Raw genomic sequence first — 21,736 nt, 5'->3', positions numbered from 1 at the left:
AAATTGATGAACAAACGCTTTTTCACATTCCCATTTTAAAATTGTTCATTTACATTGGTGCAATGATTCAAATAAATTGCAACTCCCCAAGTACTTGAATAGCTTTTTTTACATCATTCTTATTCAAGTACAGCAATTATTTGGTGAGTTTGAGCATGGATAAAGTAAAAAAATACCTCCGACTTTACAACCCAACTGTAAAAACTTAATACTGGAGTCCTGATTGAGGACATTAGTGATGGAATTTCCTCCTGGAAAAACAAGCTCAAGCAGAATACACATACTTTAATATATTAATAATAAATACATCTATACAAAAAAGTGAATAATCATAAAAAACGTCCAAGTCCCAGATGATGAGTAACAAGAGTCTATTTGTGGATCCAGCTGCCAGTCTAGCTGACGGACTTGAGCCTAGACCAAGGGTTGGTCCCACGTACCTCCAGCGGGGGGTCATTTTTAAAGATGTGGTTGCACATATCGTCCAACGGTGGCTCAGGGTCTGCCGTCGCAAACCGTGCCGCCTCCTCCACCTCCTTCCGAATGGCCACGTCCAATTCCTAACGAGTGTCACCAATAAAAATCAGACAAGGCTACTTCTGGGTAGCAGAACACAAGTGACTGGCGCTGGTCCAACCTTTAACTAATATCGTACATGTCCTGATTAATTATCCAATACAAGCGTCGCAAACACACCGTACTTGAAAATGAAGCGCAAAAATCTCAAATCCTTACCTTGAGTTCTTCCACGGATGCCATGTTGTTGCTGAGCATTTGCTCTTTCAATAGAGTGATGGGGTCGTTTTTGCTGCGCACTTCCTGGACCTCCTCCCGAGAGCGGTAACTGCAGGAAGTGACATCACAGCCTATCAGGGTTCAGATGTGAATGATGGATCAAAGACTTGTAGAAAAAGACGATTCGCAAAAACACCAGCGACACGCTCGCCTTGTGGCCAGAACGGCAAGTGGATGTGAGAAGAGGCTCACCTGACACCAGGATCACTCATACTGTGTCCATGGTACCGATAGGTCTGCAGCTCCATCACAATTGGACCCTGAAACAAAAGAGCAAATGCACGATGGCACCAAACAAAGCAGGGAAGATGTTTGGGTTCTGTCCCCAACTGTCCAGCGTGGTCATCGCTCGCCTTCTCACCTTTCCGGCTCGACAGAAGTCGGCTGCAAACTTGACCGCCTCTCTCACGCACAGGACGTCCATCCCGTCCACCTGTGCCAGAACGACTTCATTGAAGAACTCCTGTCTAGCGTGTCATTTACGTGTTGTGTGCGCAGTATCATACATGAGCATCAGACAGCTGGGTACATGCTCACACCTGTAACTGCCAAGACGCAATGAAGGCGCCTTGTTCTAGTCTAGGCCCGTTAGCGGGGCGGCTCCAGCGCACGGTCTCGCTGCAGCCGCGACCCAGGACCCCCCAAACAGTTTCACTCTAATGTCTCGCGTAGTTGTGGTTGGCAGAAGCTTTCTAGAGCAACAAGAAACAGGCTCGGTTGCTCAGACTTCCCCTCAAGGTAGAAAGCGCAACGCGTCAGAGCACCGAGCATAACTTGACCCATATTTAACCACAAGAGCAGTTCGCAGTCTGCCTGGAAGGAGTGCGTTTCATAACATTTGTAAAAATGACATTATGAATGTGGCACAAGGTGACCAATCTCACTCGCAAGCCCGGGATGTAGTCTCCTCTCTTGTAGTAGTCGGTGCTGGCCGACGCCCGCTCCGTCGACATGCCCATGCTGTACTGGTTGTTCTCGCAGATGAAAACACAGGGAAGCTTCCACAGGGCGGCCATGTTGAAGGCCTCAAAGAGCTGCCCCTGTTTGGTGTTAGAAGAGCAAATATTTTAAAGTTATAGGTTTCCATTGGAAAATAAGTAAAAAAAGAATTGAAAGTAAAGCTTGGCTCTTGCTAAAAAACAAAGGTTTTAATTGACTAGCGTTACTTCAAGTCATTCTCTCCATTTGAACTCCTTGACTGCCATCTTGTGGCGTCTGTACGCAATTACAACCCCATTGACTCATCCATTTTTACCATTGGCTTTCTACCATGAATGCATTATTAAAATCCTTATTGGAAATTTAGATGAATCGTCCAAGTATTTATGCATCATTTCATTACCTGATTGGCGGCGCCGTCGCCGTACAGCGTCACACACAACTGATTGTTGCCTTGGTACTGACATGCCAGAGCAATACCGGCACCCAGTGGGACCTGAACACAAAACACGCCAGTCCGTGGTTCTGTAAGGACAGTGGACACCAGGCCACATGAAGCAAGAAGGAGCTACAAATATCTTCTGATGCTTGTGTGTTGAAGTTTTAGGAACCATTGCAATTGTTTTTTTCCATAACATGCAGGTTGGCCCATGTTGCCTGACGCACCTGCGCTCCCACAATGCCGTTGCCTCCATAGAAACGCGGCGCGTACATGTGCATGGAGCCGCCTTTGCCTTTGGAGACGCCGCCTCTTCGACCTGCGCAGCAACACAGCTGAGAATCGGCGGCAAAACGCTCGGCTTCTCTCTAACTCGGTCCTACCCGTCAGCTCGCAGAGGATCTCCTTGACAGCCACGCCGCGGGTGTACGTGTAGGCGTGTGCGCGGTACGCCGTGATCACGTGGTCACTGGGGTTGATGGCGGCCTCCACGCCTGCAGCACACGCTTCCTGCACAAAAACCAAAGTTTATTTTTTTTATATTCATCAGATTTGGATTACTTTGGAATAGAGGAAGTGTTGCCTGATGGGAATTCTGTGACCAATCCATTCTCACATTAATTTGTTCCCCACCTGTCCGTCATACAGGTGGCAGAAGCCCCGTATGATCTTCTGCTTGTACAACTGATCAGCCTTGAGCTCCATGCGCCTGACCGTCTGCATGGTGCGGTAATACTGCAGGCCCTGCTCGCGCGTTAGCGTTGCCTTCACTGGAGGTCCCTCCTCCAAGCAATGCAGATCGCATTTCTGTTGGTGGGATTAAAAAGAGTACAAAAATCTGTTTCTGGTGCACATTGCCGTACCCCGATGAAGATCAATTGCTTCTTCAGATCACCTTGATGTCCAATGTCACCTGAGGTGTAAAGTCAGTGGAGGAGCGGGAAGCAACGACTCGGGCAGCCTGGAGAAACGGACACACAAACTATTAGCACACCAAGCCCAGAGTAGTGATCTTTAAGTCTGCATGTTAGCTTGCAAGAACAGAGAAGCAACCCAGGTCAACAGTCATGCTAGAAATCACATGGAGCGCTATTGACACCCCTCCAGAACAAACATGAGCTCCCTTTCACGGATCTACATATCTAAATGCATGCGTTGAAAAAAAGCCTAATAAGAGTCTTTATAAAAGGAAAAAGTTAGTGTCAGGCAAGGAAGTATGGCATCACCGCTTCTTACTGCTGCGGCTAACGACGTGCTAGCTAAGAGCGCCGCGCTAGCTCTAAGGGCGACTACCGGCGGAGGTTTGGGCGGCAGCCGCTGAGTCTGTGCCAAGTCGGGCGCCGACGGTGAGGTTAGACTGACGTACTCAGACAGGCCGATCAGCAACTGGGGAGCACAGGAGCCAACCAATCAGAGCGCTCGGCACAAAGCTTCGAGCCCAAAACGGGGAGTGAGCGAGGCCGACTGTGTATAATTGATCATTTGAGCACGGACTGTGCGTTTACACCGATATGACGTTATTTAAACAAGACTATGAATACTTCCAAATTCCTGAGGGAAATGTCACAAAATTCCATTCACCATTAACAGAAACTAACCCAAGCAAACTTTCCTCCCGTTAGCTCTGTTGGATTCAATTTATTTTTTGGCCACTGCCATCGGGATTAAATGGACAATTCTTCAGGACAAGAAAGTAGTGAAAATTATTGCAAATAATGGGGAGATATTTGAATATGGACATGAAATGAAGACTAAGTATGAGTGTAACATAAGAGGAAACTTTTAGAGTGGTGAGCAGGCTTACCTCCGACACAGTTTGGGCTCCCTGGGGTTCCAGTCAAGATGGAAGGGGGACAAGAAGAGGCACGACATCAATTTGGATTTGAGAAGCATACAACACTGAGGAAAAACAACTTGTGATACATTTTGTAGGTAGGAGAAACAACGCCTTTAAGCAGGATTAAACTATTTTCTTGGCATTTCTTATTTCTAGTATTGTTTTATATTATATTAGTTTGTTTCATTGAAGTCATGGTGTTGGAACCTTGGTCGTGCTTGGTCTTACGGATACATCACTCTTGATTTTTGACGCATGCATTTGTAGACACAAGCTCACCAACACGGAGTCACCGATGACCTCAAAAGTCACCAAGAGGGCAATTATAAATAGGTACGAGTGTGTGCACTCAGGCTGTGACAAGGTCGCAAGCTAGCACGGTTAGCATCTTCAGCTCGTCCGGCAGAGAGGGACAAAAAGCCTCCTATTTGACGAGCACCACGACGGCAACACTCACCGCATTCCTGCCGGTGATCCGACACAGCGCGTTGGAGAGGAGGCTCAGCAGGTTCTGCATGCTAGCAGACGGCCGCCGGACTCTGTAAGAGGATTAAAGGCGAGTTGCGGTGTCCGCGAGGCGGCGGTGCACTGCTCCTGTCCGTTCCTGAAAGGATACCGATGGAGAAATGATGTGCGAGTGAAAGTAGTTCCGTATTCGCTTTTATTATCTGCTTAACACTCCGCCCACTTCGCACATATTTACAATAAACTGATAAAGGATTTTTCTTTGGGGGGTTATCAAACTGGCAGTAACACCTGGTAGAAAAATGTAGCTTGGATTATTTCAACTGCTAGAAATTGGGAGTACAGTGATCCCTCGCTACTTCGTGTTTCGTTTATCGTGGCTTCACTACATCGCGGTTTTTTTTTCAAAATTAAAAAAACATTTAAAAGTCAAAATAAAAATTCAAAATTGAGGAAACGTGTCTAACCTTTAGGACAATGTCCAAATGTTCGTTTACATTCCTTTAGAAGTCCGTTTTCGCGTGTTGGCGCGATCGCGAATTAGCATCTTTCCGCTAACTCGTTAGCCTGCGCAGTACTTCTTGTTGGTGACCGTACTTCGCGGATTTCACTTATCGCGGGTAGTTTTTAGAATCAATCACCCGCGTTAAATGAGGGATTACTGTAATAATTCGTGTTCAATTTGGGCCCAGTTAGACAAAGGCATTTACAACCACTGTGGTATGACTGGTCCTCAAGGGTGACTGCTTTCTATTATGTGGTCAGTTTTATCGTTTGTCAAATAAGATGCATACGTGTGAATTTATAGAAGTAATTTTCAGTCAACACTTGCCTGAACGTTTATCTGCTTTGCGTTGCCACCTGTGGATGACTGGCAGAAGTGAAGCAAAAACTCAAGTCACACTTCAGTCAACTGTTTTGATTTTCTTTCTTTTGTGGAAATATGATACAGTTATATTACAGGTATTCAAATGCCCCAGGTGGGTGGAGGAGATGGGAGGGAGTGAACCAAAAGCGTTGGGGGACACCAGACACAAAACGCCAAGACAGACACCCTCAGAAAATCTCCAATAAATACTCGTAACACACATTTTAAAAACAGATCAACTTTTTCTTCGTCCTTTTAGCAGCAAGTTGTGAGGGGAAAACAAATGAAAGGTAAACTCACGTAAGTTGGTGGAGGGCTTTTTTTTTTTTTCCTACTTCCTGTCATGTTTTTTTCTTTTTCCTTCCGGCTTCCCTGGCCAAAAATATACGCCCGCTGTGTCACAGACTTCAATCAATCCCTTTTCTCTTGTCCTCGTTGGGCAGCCGGTGTCGGGGCACACACAAACAAGCATTCCCGCTTCCATTCACACCTATGGACAATTTACAGTCTTCAATTCACCGAACATGCATGTCTTGGGCATGTGGGAGGAGAACACGCAACATCCACAAAGAAAACCCAAATTCAAACCCAGAACATCCTGTGAGCGTGAAGCGCTAACCACAACTCCCGTGTGCTGCCGTTCGAAAGACTCAATGTATAAAATAGATCCTAAAATGTCTTCCACGTGAAATAATGTACAAAAACGTCATTGATATAAATTACATCGCTCAGTGATGACGACGACGACGACAACGAAGCAAATGGCAACGGGCGTGACGAGAAAGTAACTTAACCGCAGGGCCGCGGACGACCCGACGGGAATGCGTGCGAGACCGGGCGGCTAGTTTTCAGGCGGAAAGGGCAGAGTCAACAGTCAAAGTGCATCTCCAGCGAGTCGTCAAAGGCCCGACCGTCATGGCCCGCCGCCGACAGGAAGGCAGTGGCGACCGGCGAGCCCGTGGCAGCGGCCACGTTGAGCAGGGCGGCGCCAGGAGGGCCGCCGGGCGGGCCCCGCAAGGCGGCAGCGGCGATGCTGGTGAGGTTGATTCCCAGCGTCAGCCGCGTCTGCTCCAGGGCCTTTTCGGGCACGGCGAACGCCTCCAGCTTCTTCTCGCCGTTCGCCATGTACGAGTTCTGGCAGCCGCGGCAGATGCAGTCCTGGCACGCCTACAACACGCATCGATGACAGACTTAGACTTTGATTCAATTTTATTCATCCCTTGGAATTTTTTTTAATTCTATGATGCGTGCAAGGTTGCTCACCTTGCGGTTGGAGTAGCAAGGACAGCGCTGCCCCCTGCAGGTGAGCACCGAGGGGTTCTGCGTGGCACGCCCGCACTTGCAGCCTTTCTTCTCAACAGGCTTCTTGTACAGCGGCTTGGAGGGGCTCGCTGGGTGACTGAGCGGGTGAGCATGAGGGTGGGGTGGCCCGCGGGGCTGTGAGCGGGCTTTGGGGGCCCTTGCCTTGGCTTTCTTGGCACCCCCGTGGTGATCCCCCGCCTTCTTGGGCGGCTTGCCGGACCCTAGCGGGCCCTTGCCCACTTTGGGGGGGCCGCCGTTGGGCACGGGCGCCAGATGGAAGTGGGGCGTGGCGGCAGGAAACTCGTAGACGGGGGTGGTGCCCAGGCGGGGGCCGCCGTCAGGAGGGGGTCCCCGCAGGAGGCTGTCGATGGGGAGGGGCCGCACCTTCTCGCTGTCGCTTTCTGAGCGAGAACGCTTGCGGTGGCAGCGAGGGGGTCCTTGAGGGACGGCGGTGGGTGACTGAGGGGGGGGCTGCGGGTGAGGGCGGTAGGGGTGACAGCTGCTCTCCAAGGGTAGGGCGGGGCAGAAAGGCCCGTTGACCGACATAGGCGTGTGGGGGTCGTCAGGCTCAGTGTCCGTGTCCAGAGTCCGCAGAACCTCCTCCACACTCAGCAGCAGCGGCCCCCCTCCGTGTTTCAACTCCTCACCGAAGGCGCCCATGTCGCAAAGGCTCGCCAGCCCCCCCGCCGGGATCTCCTCGCAAAAGTCCTCCCGCTTGACGACCGCCCTGCCCGGATCCAGCGAGGCGTCCAGTCCGTTACAATCGTGAAGCCCGTTGACGCCGGCCGGGCCGATGACATCGCTGCCGCCGTCGCCGCCCTCGTCGGGATGCGGTGCTTCCCCGGGCGGTGCCTCCGCTTCGGCGCTGGCGTCAGGCTCGGGTTCGGGCTCGCTCTCTGCCAGCCGCAAGCCCTCGTTGAGGACGGCCCGCAGGTCGGGCGAGTCGGCGGCGGCAGCAGCGATGTGCGTGGCGAGCGGCGAGTGTGTGATATACAGGCACAACTTGCGGTAGCAGCGCACCAGCAGGGACAGCTGCCGGTTCTCCTGGAAGCGCGAGTAGTCCTTGCACCAGCTGCATGACGGCTTCAGCTGCATCCGCTGACCTTTGCACCCACGGCACACGTAGTGCTGACACGACGAGTTGGTGGGCGCCATGGGGTCCTGCAGCAGGTTACCTGCGGGGCAAGATGGAGGTTGCTGTCATTAATCCCCAAAACAAAAATAAGAATCACCAATTTTATGCATTCTCACCCAAGAGGAATAGCACTAGTATAAAGTTTCCTTCTTTTTTTTGGAAGCTATCCTTCTTTACAATCCCATTACGGTGCTCATAGTGGAAGCTCGGTCCAATATAAAAGTAGTGCTTTGGCACTACAGTGCACATGAGACCCTTCCTTTCATCATTCACTAGCATCATGTCTGGAATTGATGAACTTCTCCTCCTTCCTGTCTCCTCGCAGCTGCCTCGAGTGTGTTTATTGATATTCCGCGGCGACAAGCGTTCTTTGAGCGCCGCTTCCTTAGCAACGCTGGCAGGCCGCTAACGTCTGCAGCTGCAGGCGGGAAAAAGGAAGGCGGGCCATTGATACAGCTTGGATGGGGCGCTCTTATATTGATCATTCATTCACTCAGAGAACAAGTCAGATTAAACCATCCTTTCGCTATAAGTGGTCATTTTTTGGGGGGGGGGGATTTTTTTTTTTTTATAGCACGAAGGCAAGACCAAATCTTATCGGAAACGATTCTCATTTCTCGACAGCAAGAGTGAGAACAGGTGCTAAAGAATGTGAGAATAAGTGTAAATTAAAAACTATTTTTAGAAAACTTCCAGCAGATGGTCCCTCCCCATGTCCTTTTTCTCCCACCTAGTCTGAACATCCCGAAAATAAAGAAGCATTCACTGTTCCACTTGCGAGCCATGCTGAGACAAACATTCACACTCACACCAACCGCCAATTAAGAGCTTTTTATAATTCGAGGGGACTCCAGAGTTGCATCCAGAACGTCTGAATTGTGAGGAAGACGTGCCATCATTCCTCCATTCAACAACTGCCTGCAGCAATAAATAAAAAAATCTATTTTGCCACAAAAAAATAAAAACATTCTGCTGGAGTCACGCAGAAATCCGAAGGACACTGCACAAGAGCACAAAGGGGGTGTGTCGTGATGCCGTAAGATGCGTTCGCTACCTCCAGGAAACCCGAGCTACCAGACAACAATTGAATCACTTTTCCTTACGATTGTGTTGCTGACGTGCTAACAGGTTGAAAAGAATGTTTTTCGACAATGTAATAAAGATTAAACACACAACGCGCCGCGACTCTGCCGTATCAGTGAGATGCAAGAATGTAAAATAATGGAACGGATACGTCTAATACGACGTCACAATACGTGATACAAAGTGGTTTAAGGCAATTATTTTGATACGGTAGCTATAATGACACTGAATTTGGATTTACTCGTTATATTTTGGTCTTCCGACAGCACTTGAACGCGACGTCGGCGAAAGCGCTCGCATGGCAGCTGACAAGCACGCAAGTAGTTACAGTCAATTGTGCAAACACAAAACCGTGCTCCACGCGTTTCGGCCCAATTATGGTCGTCTTGCACTCACCGCAGACTAAGCAGGACACGGACTGTCGGAAGAAAGGCAGCAGCTTGCACAGCTCGGCCAGGGCGCGGGGGTCTCGGGGGTCGCACTGCAGCACCGATCGGCTCGCAGACACGTAGAGCGACGTCGCGTTCACCGGGTTCATCGCAGCGGCCTGACCCGGCGAGCCGGTCCGCTCGGTTCTGATGCGTTCAAAACAGCAACACAGTGTCCGGGAAACACAAACACGACACGCAGCGAATGCACTCTGGGGGCTTTGAAGACAACATAGAGAGTCCGGATCTTAATCGTGCTTCCTCAGTCCCATCCCGAATACATCTTCAATGCCAAGTCGTTCACCAGCAGGCCCTGGTTCGATTCGGTGGAGCATAGTGTGCAAACCGGAGCGTGGACGACGCTTCAGAGCCGCGTTGCCGGGGATCTCACACGGGGGCTTCGGTGAAAAAAATGACAGGCTTTGCTGCGGCTGCCCCGCGATACATCCATAGTCGCTGTGCGCGCTGGTCTCGGTTTGAAAGGCGGCCGCCGTGCTTGTGTCACGTAAGGCGGGCTCGGTACCGGACCGGTTGGATTCCGTGTCTTGTTATTGTTCGCAGAGATTCATGGCGGCCCACAACAAACCAGAAGGCCGCGGTGTCGCCAACCAAGTCTCCTCGGGCCAGAAGGAGCACCGCTTAGCCGCCGCCGACCACGCAGTTGCCTTCGGATAGATTTACGCTTCCGTCAAGGGAGAATTTCGCGGCTCCTCCGGTTCGGTTGAGACCGGAAAGCTGTGGGCAGCGGAAGCCTCGGGCTCTCGTGACTGGGCTAGCCACCAGAGCTACGCCGGAAAGTGGGCGGGAAAAGCAGGCCGCGGGGGCTCTTCACGGTTGTCAGCGGGGCTCAACTCTTTCTTTCGCTCCTCTCGGTGGGCTTGCGGCGTCCAAAAGGAAGCTCGGAGCCGAAATAAAATCCTCTGCAATCCTCGGTGGAGTCAACGGCGAAGAAAATGAATTTAGTTTGTGTTTGTGTTGGATGCTACAGCTAGCAGCGGCGTATTCCTCATACCGCCCCTCGCCTTTCCCACACACGTCCACGTGGGGGTGCTGTGGTGCAAATCTCGCGAGGACGTTTATGACGTAGGGTCGACGTCATGGAGACGCTCATGAATGAGCAAGCTGATAGAGATCTCTACAAAATTTGTCACGGAAATCAATAAAACTTGTCAACCCTGTTCGTTGTGATATTTTTTTATAAATGATCTTTTTTTTTTTTAAGTCATGGCAGTGCTCCAGATAATGTATGTGAAACAGTTTGTATTACTATTTTATAGGCAAAGGAAGCAGATGTTTGTTGTAGTTCGATGCTGTAGTGGAATCCAACATTCCGCCTGTCTTGCAGACGCAGCGTCAGCTCCAGGAGGCTTCAGACAATCACGCGGTGCTTTGAGCAAAAACCACAAGATGACAGCAATCAGCATGCCTTCCTGTAAACCACAAAAAAAAAAAAAAAAAACATTGCAGGAGGCTTCTTTTGATTAGGATTGCCCCTGGATCTTGAATGACTGCAACTCAGCATGGGTGCTAAGTGGAGCAAAATCACTCATCAAGCAATTTAATTATTTGGTAGCATTGTAACCAAAAGTGGTGAGTCAGTCCTGCTGCCGATTAAAATTAACATTGTGAATTTAATAGTCAACCAAAATCGTTTCATCCTAAATGTGTACAATTGGCTACATTGTTGTAAACTTTACAAGGAAGCTGAAGTGCGTTCGACTGTTAAAAGCGGCTCTCCCACATACAAAGAGTTAAAAGAGAGTTTGTATGGTCGGAGGAAGACGAAGCCAGGCTGCTCGAAGTGTTGGTGACATTTCAAGGGTTTCAATGACTGTCGGAATGCTAACAGCACGAAAGCAGAACACCGTTCCCACAGCGTGCTAAGAGGAAATGGAGGAGGAAGAGGAGAACCATGCATGCACATTCAATCAGGACATGTCTTGGATATTTGGATATTTTGATTTAGCCTATATCTCAAAATTGAATTGGAGTGCACGGAGCTGTAAACATGTTGCATAAATTGTTTGGAAAAGTTGGTTCATTGTGTTTAACCTTGTAATGTGGAAGTATTATACATTGTGAAAATAAAAGTAGACGTTCAAAAATTCAGTTTGCATGATTTACAGTCTGTACAAAATTCTATCTCAGAAATTTAAAAAAAACATCACGCTTTTTGTCACTCCCAGTTACTGTAAGAGACACTGAATTCTCCTGTATGCTAAAAAAAAACAACCAAAAATAAATCTGCACGACTGAGCAAGCGCAAATCATGATCTGTATCAGGATTTCACTGCATCATCTCTAAACGTGGTGATTGTCACCACCTCGGCCGACGTGGCTCCTTAAATATGCTAATTCATCACACATTCTCTTTGTCTTCCATTAAGAACACGTAGGATTATCTTCCGAATATGTCCACGTGGTCCACCAACTGAATACATCTCTCCAGAGTTGTTGTGCCAATATCTATTTATAATTTCTAGCACAAAAAAATTGTTTGGTATGTTTGTTGCTTTTTACCATTAGGAAAATAAATGCAGATTGGATCTTAGGGTAAAATACAAAAGCTATTCAAGTGGGGCCAAGATCTCAAGATTGTAGTGCTACTCTTGTCCACTTGGTGTTGCCAAATACGAGCAAATATAATTTAGATTTTTCTTGAAGTTAATAATAGATAATAAAATAATCAATAAATAATACAGATAATAAAATAAATAATAATAATAAACGCTATAAGAGCAAATAGCGGATAACAGCATAGTGTGACTCAGCTGAACATAAAACCACGCACACACATTCTGTGACCGCAAGTAGCGTACTTCCTTCCTATTTGCGTGGAGGAGGTAGAACACACACACAGGAAGGAATCACCGACATGTTTGCAAATCACGAATGATGTCAACAGTCTTCACCGGAAACGTCCCTCATTTAGCACTTGTTTGACATTTGACATGATTTTTCTTGAGTGTGGGTGTGTACTGTGGTATTTGCTTAGTGCTACCGCATTTATGCTAATTACATAAACGTACAATCAAATAAATATCAACTCAAGGTCTGACAAGGTCTTCAATAGCTCATACCTAAATATGAAAGGCTAAATCCGAATTAAAACTCTAAAATTCAATCTAATAACGCCACAAAATTGCATTACGCTAGAATTGCTGAGATTTGAGGAGATGAGGAGAGCAGAAACTTGTGGAACTTGACATTGTCTCCATGTGAGGAAAATGATGAATAATTTTTTTTTTTGGTTCACACAATGATCCGGTGGTGACGCACACACTCATGATATGTTCTCAGCTCCTTTCACAAGACACCTTTCTGACTCAACGTGTCAAGTCATGTTAACTGCATTGACATCGATTACATCAATCCCTACAAAAAACAGCTAAAAAACTGTTTCTATAGTTTTGATGTGTTACGAAAAGCCGTAGTTGAATTTTATTAAACTATATGATGCTCAAGCCAATCAAAGTATCAAGCAAGGACTTCCACAAAGGAAGTTGAGACAAATGTGGAATTCCCGCAGAGGACTCTGCAATTTGTACAGATGCGGCATCCTGTCATGAAATCTTATTTTCAACTGGTCCCGTTTTGACATCACATTCCTGGGGACCATGCTTTCTGAGAACAACCCACGTTCGAGTTTCCATTTCTTCATCTGCGTGTTGCTAAGAAAAGCTAAAAAAAAAAAAAAGATGAACTTCAGTGGAAAGATCGCTTTGGGCTTCTACGATGTTGCTCACTTTAGTGATTCCGGAAAAGTGAGTGTCAGTTATTCAAAAGAAGCGAATCTGGAGAGAGAAAACTAAGGGAGGATGGATGATTAAACCCTGACACGACTTCACTTCTGCTTTTTGACGCCATAAATTAGGCCGTCTAAGAGTTCTTGCTTCAGGAACATCTCCAACACTCAAACGAGATAGCTTCGGATCTTTTTTCAATTCTTGCTGTCATTTCTCGTGCCGGTGTCAAAATGCTCAACACTAGAAGCCATCAGAAGACTTTTTTGTTGGCCGCCGTTCTGGTGGCTTTGGTCCAGCTCGGACACGGACAAGGTAAGTTGATCCTTTGATTTTCGTTGAAGGACCACGCTAACGTGTGGTTGCGTTTGGGTCCAGTCGGGAAGTCCATAGAATGTTGCAGGAAGGTGAGCACTAAGGAAATAACAGAGGAAGTATTTGCATATCAAGTGGCGATTCCTCAACCTCCATGCTTGGCCGCTGTCATGTGAGTACAACTTCAGCAATGTAAAAAATCTTAACAGCTGCTCATCTGCACTTCAAGATGACTGCCAAACAAGCTCAAATCAAGCTAACGACGCTAACCGTTGTCCTCCTGCAGTTTCTACACCAAAGACAGCTTCTACTGCGCAGCCATCCACGCCCCGTGGGTCCGCCAGAAGGTCGCCGCCATCAAGTGAGTTCCCCCTTCCCCCTCATCTCCATCATTCATGTTCATCATCATCCTTCCCAAATTTCCATCCTTGCAGCGCCGCCAACGCTTTGACCACCAGGTTGCCGTCCAAACGCTCGCTGCGTTCCATCATCGCTTCCTCCGCCCCTTCATCAGCTCCACCATCCTCATCATCAGAGTCCCCTTCATCCTCCTCCTTCTCCCCTCGCCTCCGTCCAACATTTCACTAAGACGACGAGCACTTTGTTGAAGATTGAATCACTTTAGCGTCTTACAATTATTTATTGGTTCACCAATCGAGTGTTTATTTATCAGCATAATGTTACTTTGTAACTTATCCGGTGTCGGGAAAATGGAACACTATTTATTAATGTTGAGATGGACATGTTAGCTATGAGTGGTTGCAAATAAAAAAAAATGAACTTATAGATGACTTGTGTGGAGTTTTCATTTATATTTCAAAAAGTGACTTAAGCAACAGCAGCCATCCAGGAGCTGCTGTGGACCACAGCTCATGTCTTGCGCCTCACGTCAATAAGATGACAATACACTTCAAAGACCAACACTAAAGTCCCGTTTCTTCTAATTTAATTCTCATCAAGTTTCGTTCCTTCTGACCTTCTTATGGCCAATCCGTGACGAGCACAGAAGTCACAGAACACCGCTCGGGTTCTGATCGGGAGGGTCGTCCCTCCCAGGTCATTGGCCACGTGAGCATGAATGAGGGGATCTCCAGTGGGAGAGTTCTCCGGCAGGCTCCCAAAAAGCTGACGTTTGGTGCACCGATAAACAGTCGGGACCTGAGTCAGTCAGCCGAAGGCAAAAAAGGCCACGTCCCTTATCTGAGAAGACTGTGGGCCAAAGACCCTCAACGTAATGAGTGGGATGAGCTAAGAGCAGATAAGTTAGCACAGGAACACAGACGATGACACCTAGATGACGCCAAAATGAGTGGTGGGACTTGACATTGTTTCCATGCGACTCATGTGGTGACATGTCATGGAGAAACTGATGACAAAGGGTAAATAAAAAGAGTCCTACAATCATCCGGTGGTGACGTGTTATCGGCTCGTTTCACAACACGCACCTTTTGACAGGATGAGGCAACAGACAGTTCAAGACATTTTGTTCCTCTGCTGTCGTGGCCCCAAGCTTGGTTCCAATTGCGATATTATTCCAACAAAAACAAATATGTCTTTTCAGTTTAAACATACTTATAAAAAAATATATATGAACTTATATAAAAACTTATTTAAAAAATGGTTTTAAGTGTCTGCTTTGTGGCGACAATGAAACATTTTAATTCTAAATGATGTTACGTTCAAATAAAGAAGCAACTTAAGTGTTCAAGAACCACATCCGATTTTTAAAAATCAATGGATGGGCCGGGTTCATTAAAAAAAATATACGTATGAATGTGTATATAAATATATATATATGAATAATACACATTCATATGTATATATGTATATATGTACATATATCTAAATATATATATATATATATATATATGAATAATACACATTCATATGTATAATTGTTTAAAATTAATACATAAATGATATATATACATACATTAAGAAATATATCAATTTTATATATATATATATATATATATATATATATATATATATATATATATATATATATATATATATAATTATATAAATATAATTAATATAAATTTGATATATATAATTAATTCATTAATATAAATTTGATATATGTATATATAATTAAATTAATATTAATTATATATATATATATATATATATATACACACATATTTAAATATATATATATACATATATTAATTTAAAATAATTATACATATGAATGTGTATTATTCATATATATATATATATATATATCTCATTTATATCTTTTTAAATGAACCTGGCACATCTACATTGATTTTTAAAAATCAGATCTGTTCTTGAACACTTAAGTTGCTTCTTAATTTTTATTTAAACGTAATACTATATATATATTACTTATTGAATTCTCTAACTAAGTAAAATAAGACTGTTAAATCAGTCTAGGTTCAATCATTCATTTTAAATTTCATTCGTAAAGTTTATTGCTTAATTCTGACATAAGGGCGTTCGTCAGTCCTCTGTTTCTATTTTCTTCAAGAGGCTAAAAAAAGAAAGCAAAGCGATGGAAAAGGTTGCATGCGGCTTTTCCGACATTGGTCACTTTTAGTGTTTTCCGAGTATACAAGTGTGTCAGTCATTCACAAAAAGCGAGCCTGGAAAGAGAAAAGCAAGAGGAAGGATGACTAAACCACGAGACAACTTGACTTCTGCTTTTTGCCGCCTTAAATGTGGCCGTCTTGACAGTCGTCGCCTCACTCACTTCTCCAGCACTCAAGCGAGATAGCTTCGAATCATTTTTCAATCCTTGCTGTCATTCCTCGTGCCCGTATCAAAATGTTCAACACTGGAAGCCTTCAGAAGACTTTTTTGTTGGCCGCCGTTCTGGTGGCTTTGGTCCAGCTCGGACACGGACAAGGTAAGTTGATCTTTTGATTTTCATTGAAGGACCACGCTAACGTCTGGTTACGTTTGGGTCCAGTAGGGAAGCCCACCGAATGTTGCAAGAAGGTGAGCACGAAGGAAATAACAGAAGAAGTAATCGGATTACGAGTGGACCGTTATGCTCAACTTCCATGCTTGCCCGCTGTCATGTGAGTAGAACTTCATCAAAGTAAAAAATCCTAATAGCTGCTCGTCTGCACTTCATGACGACTGCCAAACAAGCTCAAATCAAGCTAACGACGCTAACCGTTATCCTCCTGCAGTTTCTACACCAAAAATGGGGACTACTGCGCACACGCCCGCGCCCCGTGGGTCCGCCAGAAGATCGAAGCCATCAGGTGAGTTTCACGTTCATCCTCATTTTCATCTTCATCATGCTTATCATCCTGCTCTCACTTTGCGTCCTCACAGGAAGGCTGCTGCCGCCGCCGCTCAGGCTTTAACCACCAGCCCGCCATCTAAAAGCTCGCTGCTCAGCACCCTCACTTCCACCGCCTCCGCCTCTTCATCATCTCCACCATCCTCATCTTCATCCTCCCCTTCATCACCACCACCTTCATCCTCCACCTTCTCCCCTCGCCTCCGCCCCACCATTCATTAAGACGACGAGCACTTTGTTTGGAGATTAAGTCACTTTAGTGTCTGACAATTATTTATTAGATATTTAAGGCATTATTTATTGACAAACCTTTATTTTGTAACTTATTTTGCCTCATTAAATTTGTATTTATTTAGGATTTTACGAATTACTGGTGACTAATAAAAAAAAAAATTAAAAAAAAGTCAACTTGTCTGGTGTTCATATTGACAGTTTGGATGGAGTGTTTTGTTTTGTGAGTGGAACCTTTAGGTGGATGGCGATCACAGCAGAAGAGTCTCGGTCTGCAAGATGGACGCCGCTCGGGAGTTCCTGGGGAACGGGGCCGAGTGTTCGGGGGCCAGCGAGGCGGCGCGGAGACCGCACTCTCCCCCGCCCATGTAACGCTTGAGGGACAAGCTCCTGCGCATCCGTCGCAGCTCGCTCTGCACCTGCAAAACAAAAATCAATCAATCAAACGACAAACATTTGGAAGCGGCGGAAGAGGAGGAAGCTCACCTCACAGTTGAGAAAGCAGTACAGCACTGCCACGATGAGACCCTGAAAATCACATTCGACAAAGTTGGATGACCTCCAATTTGAAATCAAGCGATCACCACGGCAACGTGTCGAGCTCAATAACATTTTTGTTTTGAGACCTGGAAGGATCCGAGCCCGAGCTCAAAGAAGATCTTGACGTGCCGTGTGGTTTTATCGCTAGGCTCCATCAGGTGGACGAAAACCACGTAGTTGATCCCGAACAACGGGATGAGCAAGAGGGTGGATTTGGCCAGACGCCTTGTGCACACAAGCAGGCAAAAGCTGAAGGACTTTTTTTGCATTGCTCGGCTGTAGTGTCATCGTTCCACCAATGGGGGGCGCAAATAAACTACAAACGCGTTAAGTTTGCTGGAAGGAAGCTTACTTATACTGCGACTGCTCGTTGCCGCCCACGTTGGTGCAGCGCAGCTTCTGCACCAGGATACGAATGATGCTGATGAACAGGATGAAGTTCACCTGCCACGCAAAAGACATTTTAGAACGCGCTCGTCCCGACCCAGAACTGCTCGCTGTGGAGTACGTACGACGACGCACGCCATGATGGGCCAGTCCAACACTCTGCTGGGGACGGGACTGTCGTTCCTCTCCCAGCACCTGAAACCGACCAATCATTCGTTAGCTTCGTATCTGTAGCTGCCATAATGGAGCCAGGCTTGAAGAAATACTCACCAGGTGTTATCCAGGTAGAGTCGACACAAAATCCATGCCACTGTGAAGACGGACGGGATTCCTGCAGGGCAGAAAGATTGCAAGTGTTTACAGTGAGGCTCGCCAGACGCCGCACACACACGCGCGTGCACACACACACACACGCGGGCACGCACAAGATGGATGGTGTAAGCGGGGCCGTGTTTGGAACCGGCGGGGCTGAGTGCAAACACTTTGGCACCGAGACTAATGACAAGTTTTGTTCCCAGTGACGTGTTTTGGCAAAATGTCAGCGCAGTAGGCCAGGATGTTTCAAATCGGGATAAGGATTGCAGAGCAGACGGCTCAAGGTTATTTCTTATGACGCCAGCTCACGACGCGCGTGCTCGTTGGATACCGGTGGGCATGTCCTACCCCAGCCAATCAGCATGTAGACGGAAAGGCGCGCCCAGCGGGCGTGCACCACCAGAAGCAGTGTGTGAAGGTAGAGCGCCTCCACCAGCAGCCAGAAGAAGTTGGCCATGATGGAGTAGTTCAGGAACACCAGGCTGCTCTTGCAGCCCACCTGCAAAACACACACACGAACGGAAGCGGAGTGTAAAGAAAAAGAAGAGCCGATGAATGGTCAGTGATGGATTGGCGCATGTTGATGATGTCACCAGCGAGGGCTGAGCGCTGCAGTCGAGCGTGTCCTCTTCTTCGCTGGAGAAGAGTAGAAGATCTTTGGTGAGCACCGCCACGCCCCTCAGCATGAAGGATGCAAACAGGTTGATGTGGATGTAGTTCCTCATGCAATGCAGCCTCCTGAAACACACACACACGAGCGAGATCTTAAAGCCAAGCAAGTTCCTCAGTTGACGTGATGGCGTGTACCTGAAGACAGCAATGATGACGGTGCTGCTGAGCAGGCTGATGAGAGACAAGCTGTGACCCAGCGTGGACAGAACCATCACCACTTTGTAGAACACCAGCTGAACACACATCATCAAGGTCAGGACTTCTTTGGCCATTTTGTTTAACAGTTCGAAATGTCCACCTATTCCCTGCAAACTTTGAGGAGGATTGTGTTGGACTGAAGAGATTGTGAGTGTTCTGACACACAATGCGAAGAATTCGGACCCGGCTTGTGCAAAGCGCACACAAAAACACACGGACGTATATACAAAGTGCTTGATTTCAACTCCCTCGCTCAAGTGTGTCTTCTTGTGCAGCAGCTGACTTTTTATGAGCCTCTTAGCTCCCAGATGGCCATTTTGGGAGACATTTTGTCTTTTTGACGTCTTTGATTTTGCCCTGAGACACACACACACACACAGGTGTGTGTGTCTGTTCTCCACTAAACGTTCTCCAGACGGAAAAGCCTGGAACGTCCAACAGGAAACAAACAGAAGCTTCCCTAAGATGAAGTCACGCACAACTGACAGCTCTGGACAAGATCTCATGCCAGCGAGGGTGTGTGTGTGTGTGTGTGTTGTTTTTTTTTGTCTAAGTAGCACCCTGTTCATCAGCGGTGACAAGACAAAGTCGTCTTTCATGTCTCCTTCCTCCTCACGTAAACACAGGCTGATGACGAGCCTGACAGGAAGTCAGCACTTTTCTCGCACGGCCGTGTTGGCGTCGGCCCAAAACGTAATGCACCCAGCATTTCGGGCTCACCTCGCCGGGTTGGTCGGTGTCGTTGGACGAGCAGGCGGCAGCGATGACTGGGTAAACATCTGACCAACCTTGCGGGGTGCACTTCCTGCTAAGGTTTCCTACGACACATTGATCGATTTCTTCAAGCTGATGTGCCATGAAGAAACTTCACATCCCGTCCTAGCTGCTCACCCTTCATCCCAAACAGGTGCAGGAGGGGGGCGGGGCAGGGTTGAGTGACCACCTCGCCCACCGCCGCGCTACGCCAGCACGAAGCATTGTCCCACTCGCCCACACAGCCTAAAACAGCCACAAAATGAACCCACTGAGAAGAAGTTATTCAAGTCCATCGAGAAGGTACCTGCGGAGGGCACTGCGAGCTGCTCCAGCCCAGCGTGGCACTCTTGACTCGCTTTCTTCATCTCCCAACTAAAATGGCACAAAGGAAATCTGCCCGCCGCCTGCTCGGACGGCAAGCAAACGACAACAACATTGGGAAAGAAGTCAAAAGTTTAGCTTCATGTTTTTCTGTAAAACACAATTACATCGCTCATCAGGTAAACACAGCTGGGATTATTAAAATCTTCCTCTTCTTTGTGTACACAAACGCATATACGCATGTACACACAAAGTGCAAAATAAGAATAACACTTGAACTGATTGAGTCCGTCTGTCAAATGAACTTTACTGATAGTGACTGTGTGTGTCTGTGTGTGTGTGTGTGTGTGTGTGGGAGGGAGGGGCAGTTGGAGACTGTTTACATTGACACACTAAACCATTTATGAGCTGTCAGGGGGTTTCAGTCTGTTTACAACACACACACGCACACACACAATTAATTAATAAATACAACTAGGGTGAAATAACATTGAAAAGAGTCGTTATCAGTGACGTAGTTTCATATTTTGTGCACAAGGGAGGTGTGTTGACTCGTTGACTCGTGTGTGTACTTTGGAGAAGATAAAGAAGATGAAACATTAACCAGACGCACCAGTAGGGAACTACGCAACTTTGTGCGAGAATGTGATGCCATGACGCCACAATGCATGCAAAAGGGAGGACTTGTATGAGAAAGTGACATCATGAGTGATGTTAAAATTCAGGAAAAGACTAGATGAGATCAAGAAAATATGATCCTCAAGAAGTGTGCAAAACAAAGATTGCATCCGGTGAGATAAAATGATGACGTCAAAGTGGATGAGAAGGAAGATGATGACGCAGTAGTTGAGTGATGATGTCATAGGACAAGTGGAAAATTTTAATTGCATGTCGCATGAGATACCTTGTGCGTGAAGAAGACGAGCATCAGGATGAACCTCATGATCTTCTCATCCAGCATTTTTCTTCTTCACGTCCGCTCCTGCGCTTCTTCATGAATTCACAAGTCCATCCAGTTGACTCGATAAAAAAAAAGTTTTCTGTGCATGTTCCGAGCTTCTCAGAGGTGCGTGCAGCACACATGAACGGCTTGAACTGCAGCTCACTGACTCCAAGCCGCGCGCGCTCTCGCCACAAATAGGAGTCGCGCGCAATCCTGCCTCCCGGGCCACAGCGACCTCTGGTGGGGAAAACCCCGCAAATTTAAAATGGCAAAGTGGTAGTCAAACAAAAGTCATTTAAGTAATGAAAATTATAGTTATCGTTGCAAATGTAGTAAGAATCTTTCAAATAGTCGTACAAAAATACAATCTAGTCCATTTACTCTTCAAAAATACCGTTGCTCATGAAAAATTCCGAGATAGTCAACAACAAATTTGTCCAGTTATAAATAAAATGTATTAATTTGAAGACCGATAAAGGTAGTCAAGTTGAATATTAAGTTGTACACTCTATTGTTGACTTTTTTTTTGCCAAAGTAGCTTTAGTAGTTGAAAAGATACAGCTTTAGGTACATACCTCGGAAGAAGTTGGATTTTCGGGCCGCCATCTTGAAAGTGAGCGTGGCTCGCAAGAATTATTTTAGAAGTCCGAGTGCGATTTGAAGATATGTACCACATTTCGCGCTTATATTTTTAACTAAAAATATGATACATAAAATCAGAAATGTGATTTTAAATGGTGACAAGCA

At 46.6% G+C, this 21,736-nt stretch overlaps 5 protein-coding genes across 8 annotated transcripts; 2 read left to right on the top strand and 3 right to left on the bottom strand.

Moving 5' to 3' along the window:
• Nucleotides 1–265: 265 nt before the first annotated feature.
• Nucleotides 266–4,650, bottom strand: pdha1b (pyruvate dehydrogenase E1 subunit alpha 1b). 2 transcript variants are annotated; one of them, XM_088364045.1, is made up of 13 exons: nucleotides 4,468–4,649; nucleotides 3,978–3,998; nucleotides 3,410–3,559; nucleotides 3,069–3,134; nucleotides 2,807–2,980; nucleotides 2,557–2,683; nucleotides 2,401–2,492; nucleotides 2,138–2,230; nucleotides 1,680–1,835; nucleotides 1,157–1,228; nucleotides 988–1,055; nucleotides 736–844; nucleotides 266–560 (listed from the first exon to the last, which is right to left on the bottom strand). In XM_088364045.1, the coding sequence occupies exons 1-13, from the start codon at nucleotides 4,525–4,527 to the stop codon at nucleotides 396–398; spliced, it is 1,353 nt and encodes a 450-aa protein (XP_088220171.1). In that variant the 5' UTR covers nucleotides 4,528–4,649; the 3' UTR covers nucleotides 266–395. The 2 variants fall into 2 exon arrangements, 1 of the variants encoding a protein (XP_088220171.1); XR_015854718.1 differs by having other exon boundaries at nucleotides 512–560; nucleotides 736–866; nucleotides 4,468–4,650.
• A 729-nt stretch (nucleotides 4,651–5,379) lies between these two features.
• On the bottom strand, nucleotides 5,380–10,344 carry msl2b (MSL complex subunit 2b). 2 transcript variants are annotated; one of them, XM_088364040.1, is made up of 3 exons: nucleotides 9,260–10,344; nucleotides 6,607–7,820; nucleotides 5,380–6,510 (listed from the first exon to the last, which is right to left on the bottom strand). In XM_088364040.1, the coding sequence occupies exons 1-3, from the start codon at nucleotides 9,399–9,401 to the stop codon at nucleotides 6,211–6,213; spliced, it is 1,656 nt and encodes a 551-aa protein (XP_088220166.1). In that variant the 5' UTR covers nucleotides 9,402–10,344; the 3' UTR covers nucleotides 5,380–6,210. The 2 variants fall into 2 exon arrangements, with proteins under 2 accessions (XP_088220166.1, XP_088220165.1); XM_088364039.1 differs by lacking the exon at nucleotides 9,260–10,344 and adding an exon at nucleotides 7,897–8,282.
• A 125-nt stretch (nucleotides 10,345–10,469) lies between these two features.
• vipr2 (vasoactive intestinal peptide receptor 2) lies at nucleotides 10,470–21,706 on the bottom strand. The gene is made up of 15 exons (XM_088364047.1): nucleotides 21,565–21,706; nucleotides 20,951–21,226; nucleotides 20,030–20,129; nucleotides 19,861–19,968; nucleotides 19,690–19,787; nucleotides 18,907–19,004; nucleotides 18,693–18,837; nucleotides 18,448–18,598; nucleotides 18,055–18,115; nucleotides 17,910–17,979; nucleotides 17,750–17,841; nucleotides 17,484–17,622; nucleotides 17,344–17,385; nucleotides 17,092–17,276; nucleotides 10,470–10,721 (listed from the first exon to the last, which is right to left on the bottom strand). The coding sequence occupies exons 2-14, from the start codon at nucleotides 21,005–21,007 to the stop codon at nucleotides 17,109–17,111; spliced, it is 1,329 nt and encodes a 442-aa protein (XP_088220173.1). The 5' UTR covers nucleotides 21,008–21,226; nucleotides 21,565–21,706; the 3' UTR covers nucleotides 10,470–10,721; nucleotides 17,092–17,108.
• LOC148380970 (uncharacterized) lies at nucleotides 13,172–14,135 on the top strand. Its single transcript, XM_088364051.1, has 4 exons — nucleotides 13,172–13,349; nucleotides 13,413–13,521; nucleotides 13,636–13,710; nucleotides 13,784–14,135. The coding sequence occupies exons 1-4, from the start codon at nucleotides 13,268–13,270 to the stop codon at nucleotides 13,935–13,937; spliced, it is 420 nt and encodes a 139-aa protein (XP_088220177.1). The 5' UTR covers nucleotides 13,172–13,267; the 3' UTR covers nucleotides 13,938–14,135.
• On the top strand, nucleotides 16,048–17,034 carry LOC148380969 (uncharacterized). Of its 2 annotated transcripts, none has more exons than XM_088364049.1 (4): nucleotides 16,048–16,221; nucleotides 16,288–16,396; nucleotides 16,511–16,585; nucleotides 16,659–17,034. In XM_088364049.1, exons 1-4 carry the CDS (start codon nucleotides 16,140–16,142, stop codon nucleotides 16,846–16,848), a joined length of 456 nt encoding a protein of 151 aa, XP_088220175.1. In that variant the 5' UTR covers nucleotides 16,048–16,139; the 3' UTR covers nucleotides 16,849–17,034. The 2 variants fall into 2 exon arrangements, with proteins under 2 accessions (XP_088220175.1, XP_088220174.1); XM_088364048.1 differs by having other exon boundaries at nucleotides 16,049–16,221; nucleotides 16,285–16,396.
• Nucleotides 21,707–21,736: the final 30 nt, after the last annotated feature.

The sequence above is a fragment of the Syngnathus floridae genome, chromosome 20 (genome assembly GCF_059516105.1).
Source record: "Syngnathus floridae isolate MCC-2025c chromosome 20, RoL_Sflo_1.0, whole genome shotgun sequence".
NCBI lineage: Eukaryota > Metazoa > Chordata > Actinopteri > Syngnathiformes > Syngnathidae > Syngnathus > Syngnathus floridae.
The sequence above is the reverse complement of the archived record's forward strand: the minus strand, read 5'-3'. Positions and strand labels throughout refer to the sequence as shown.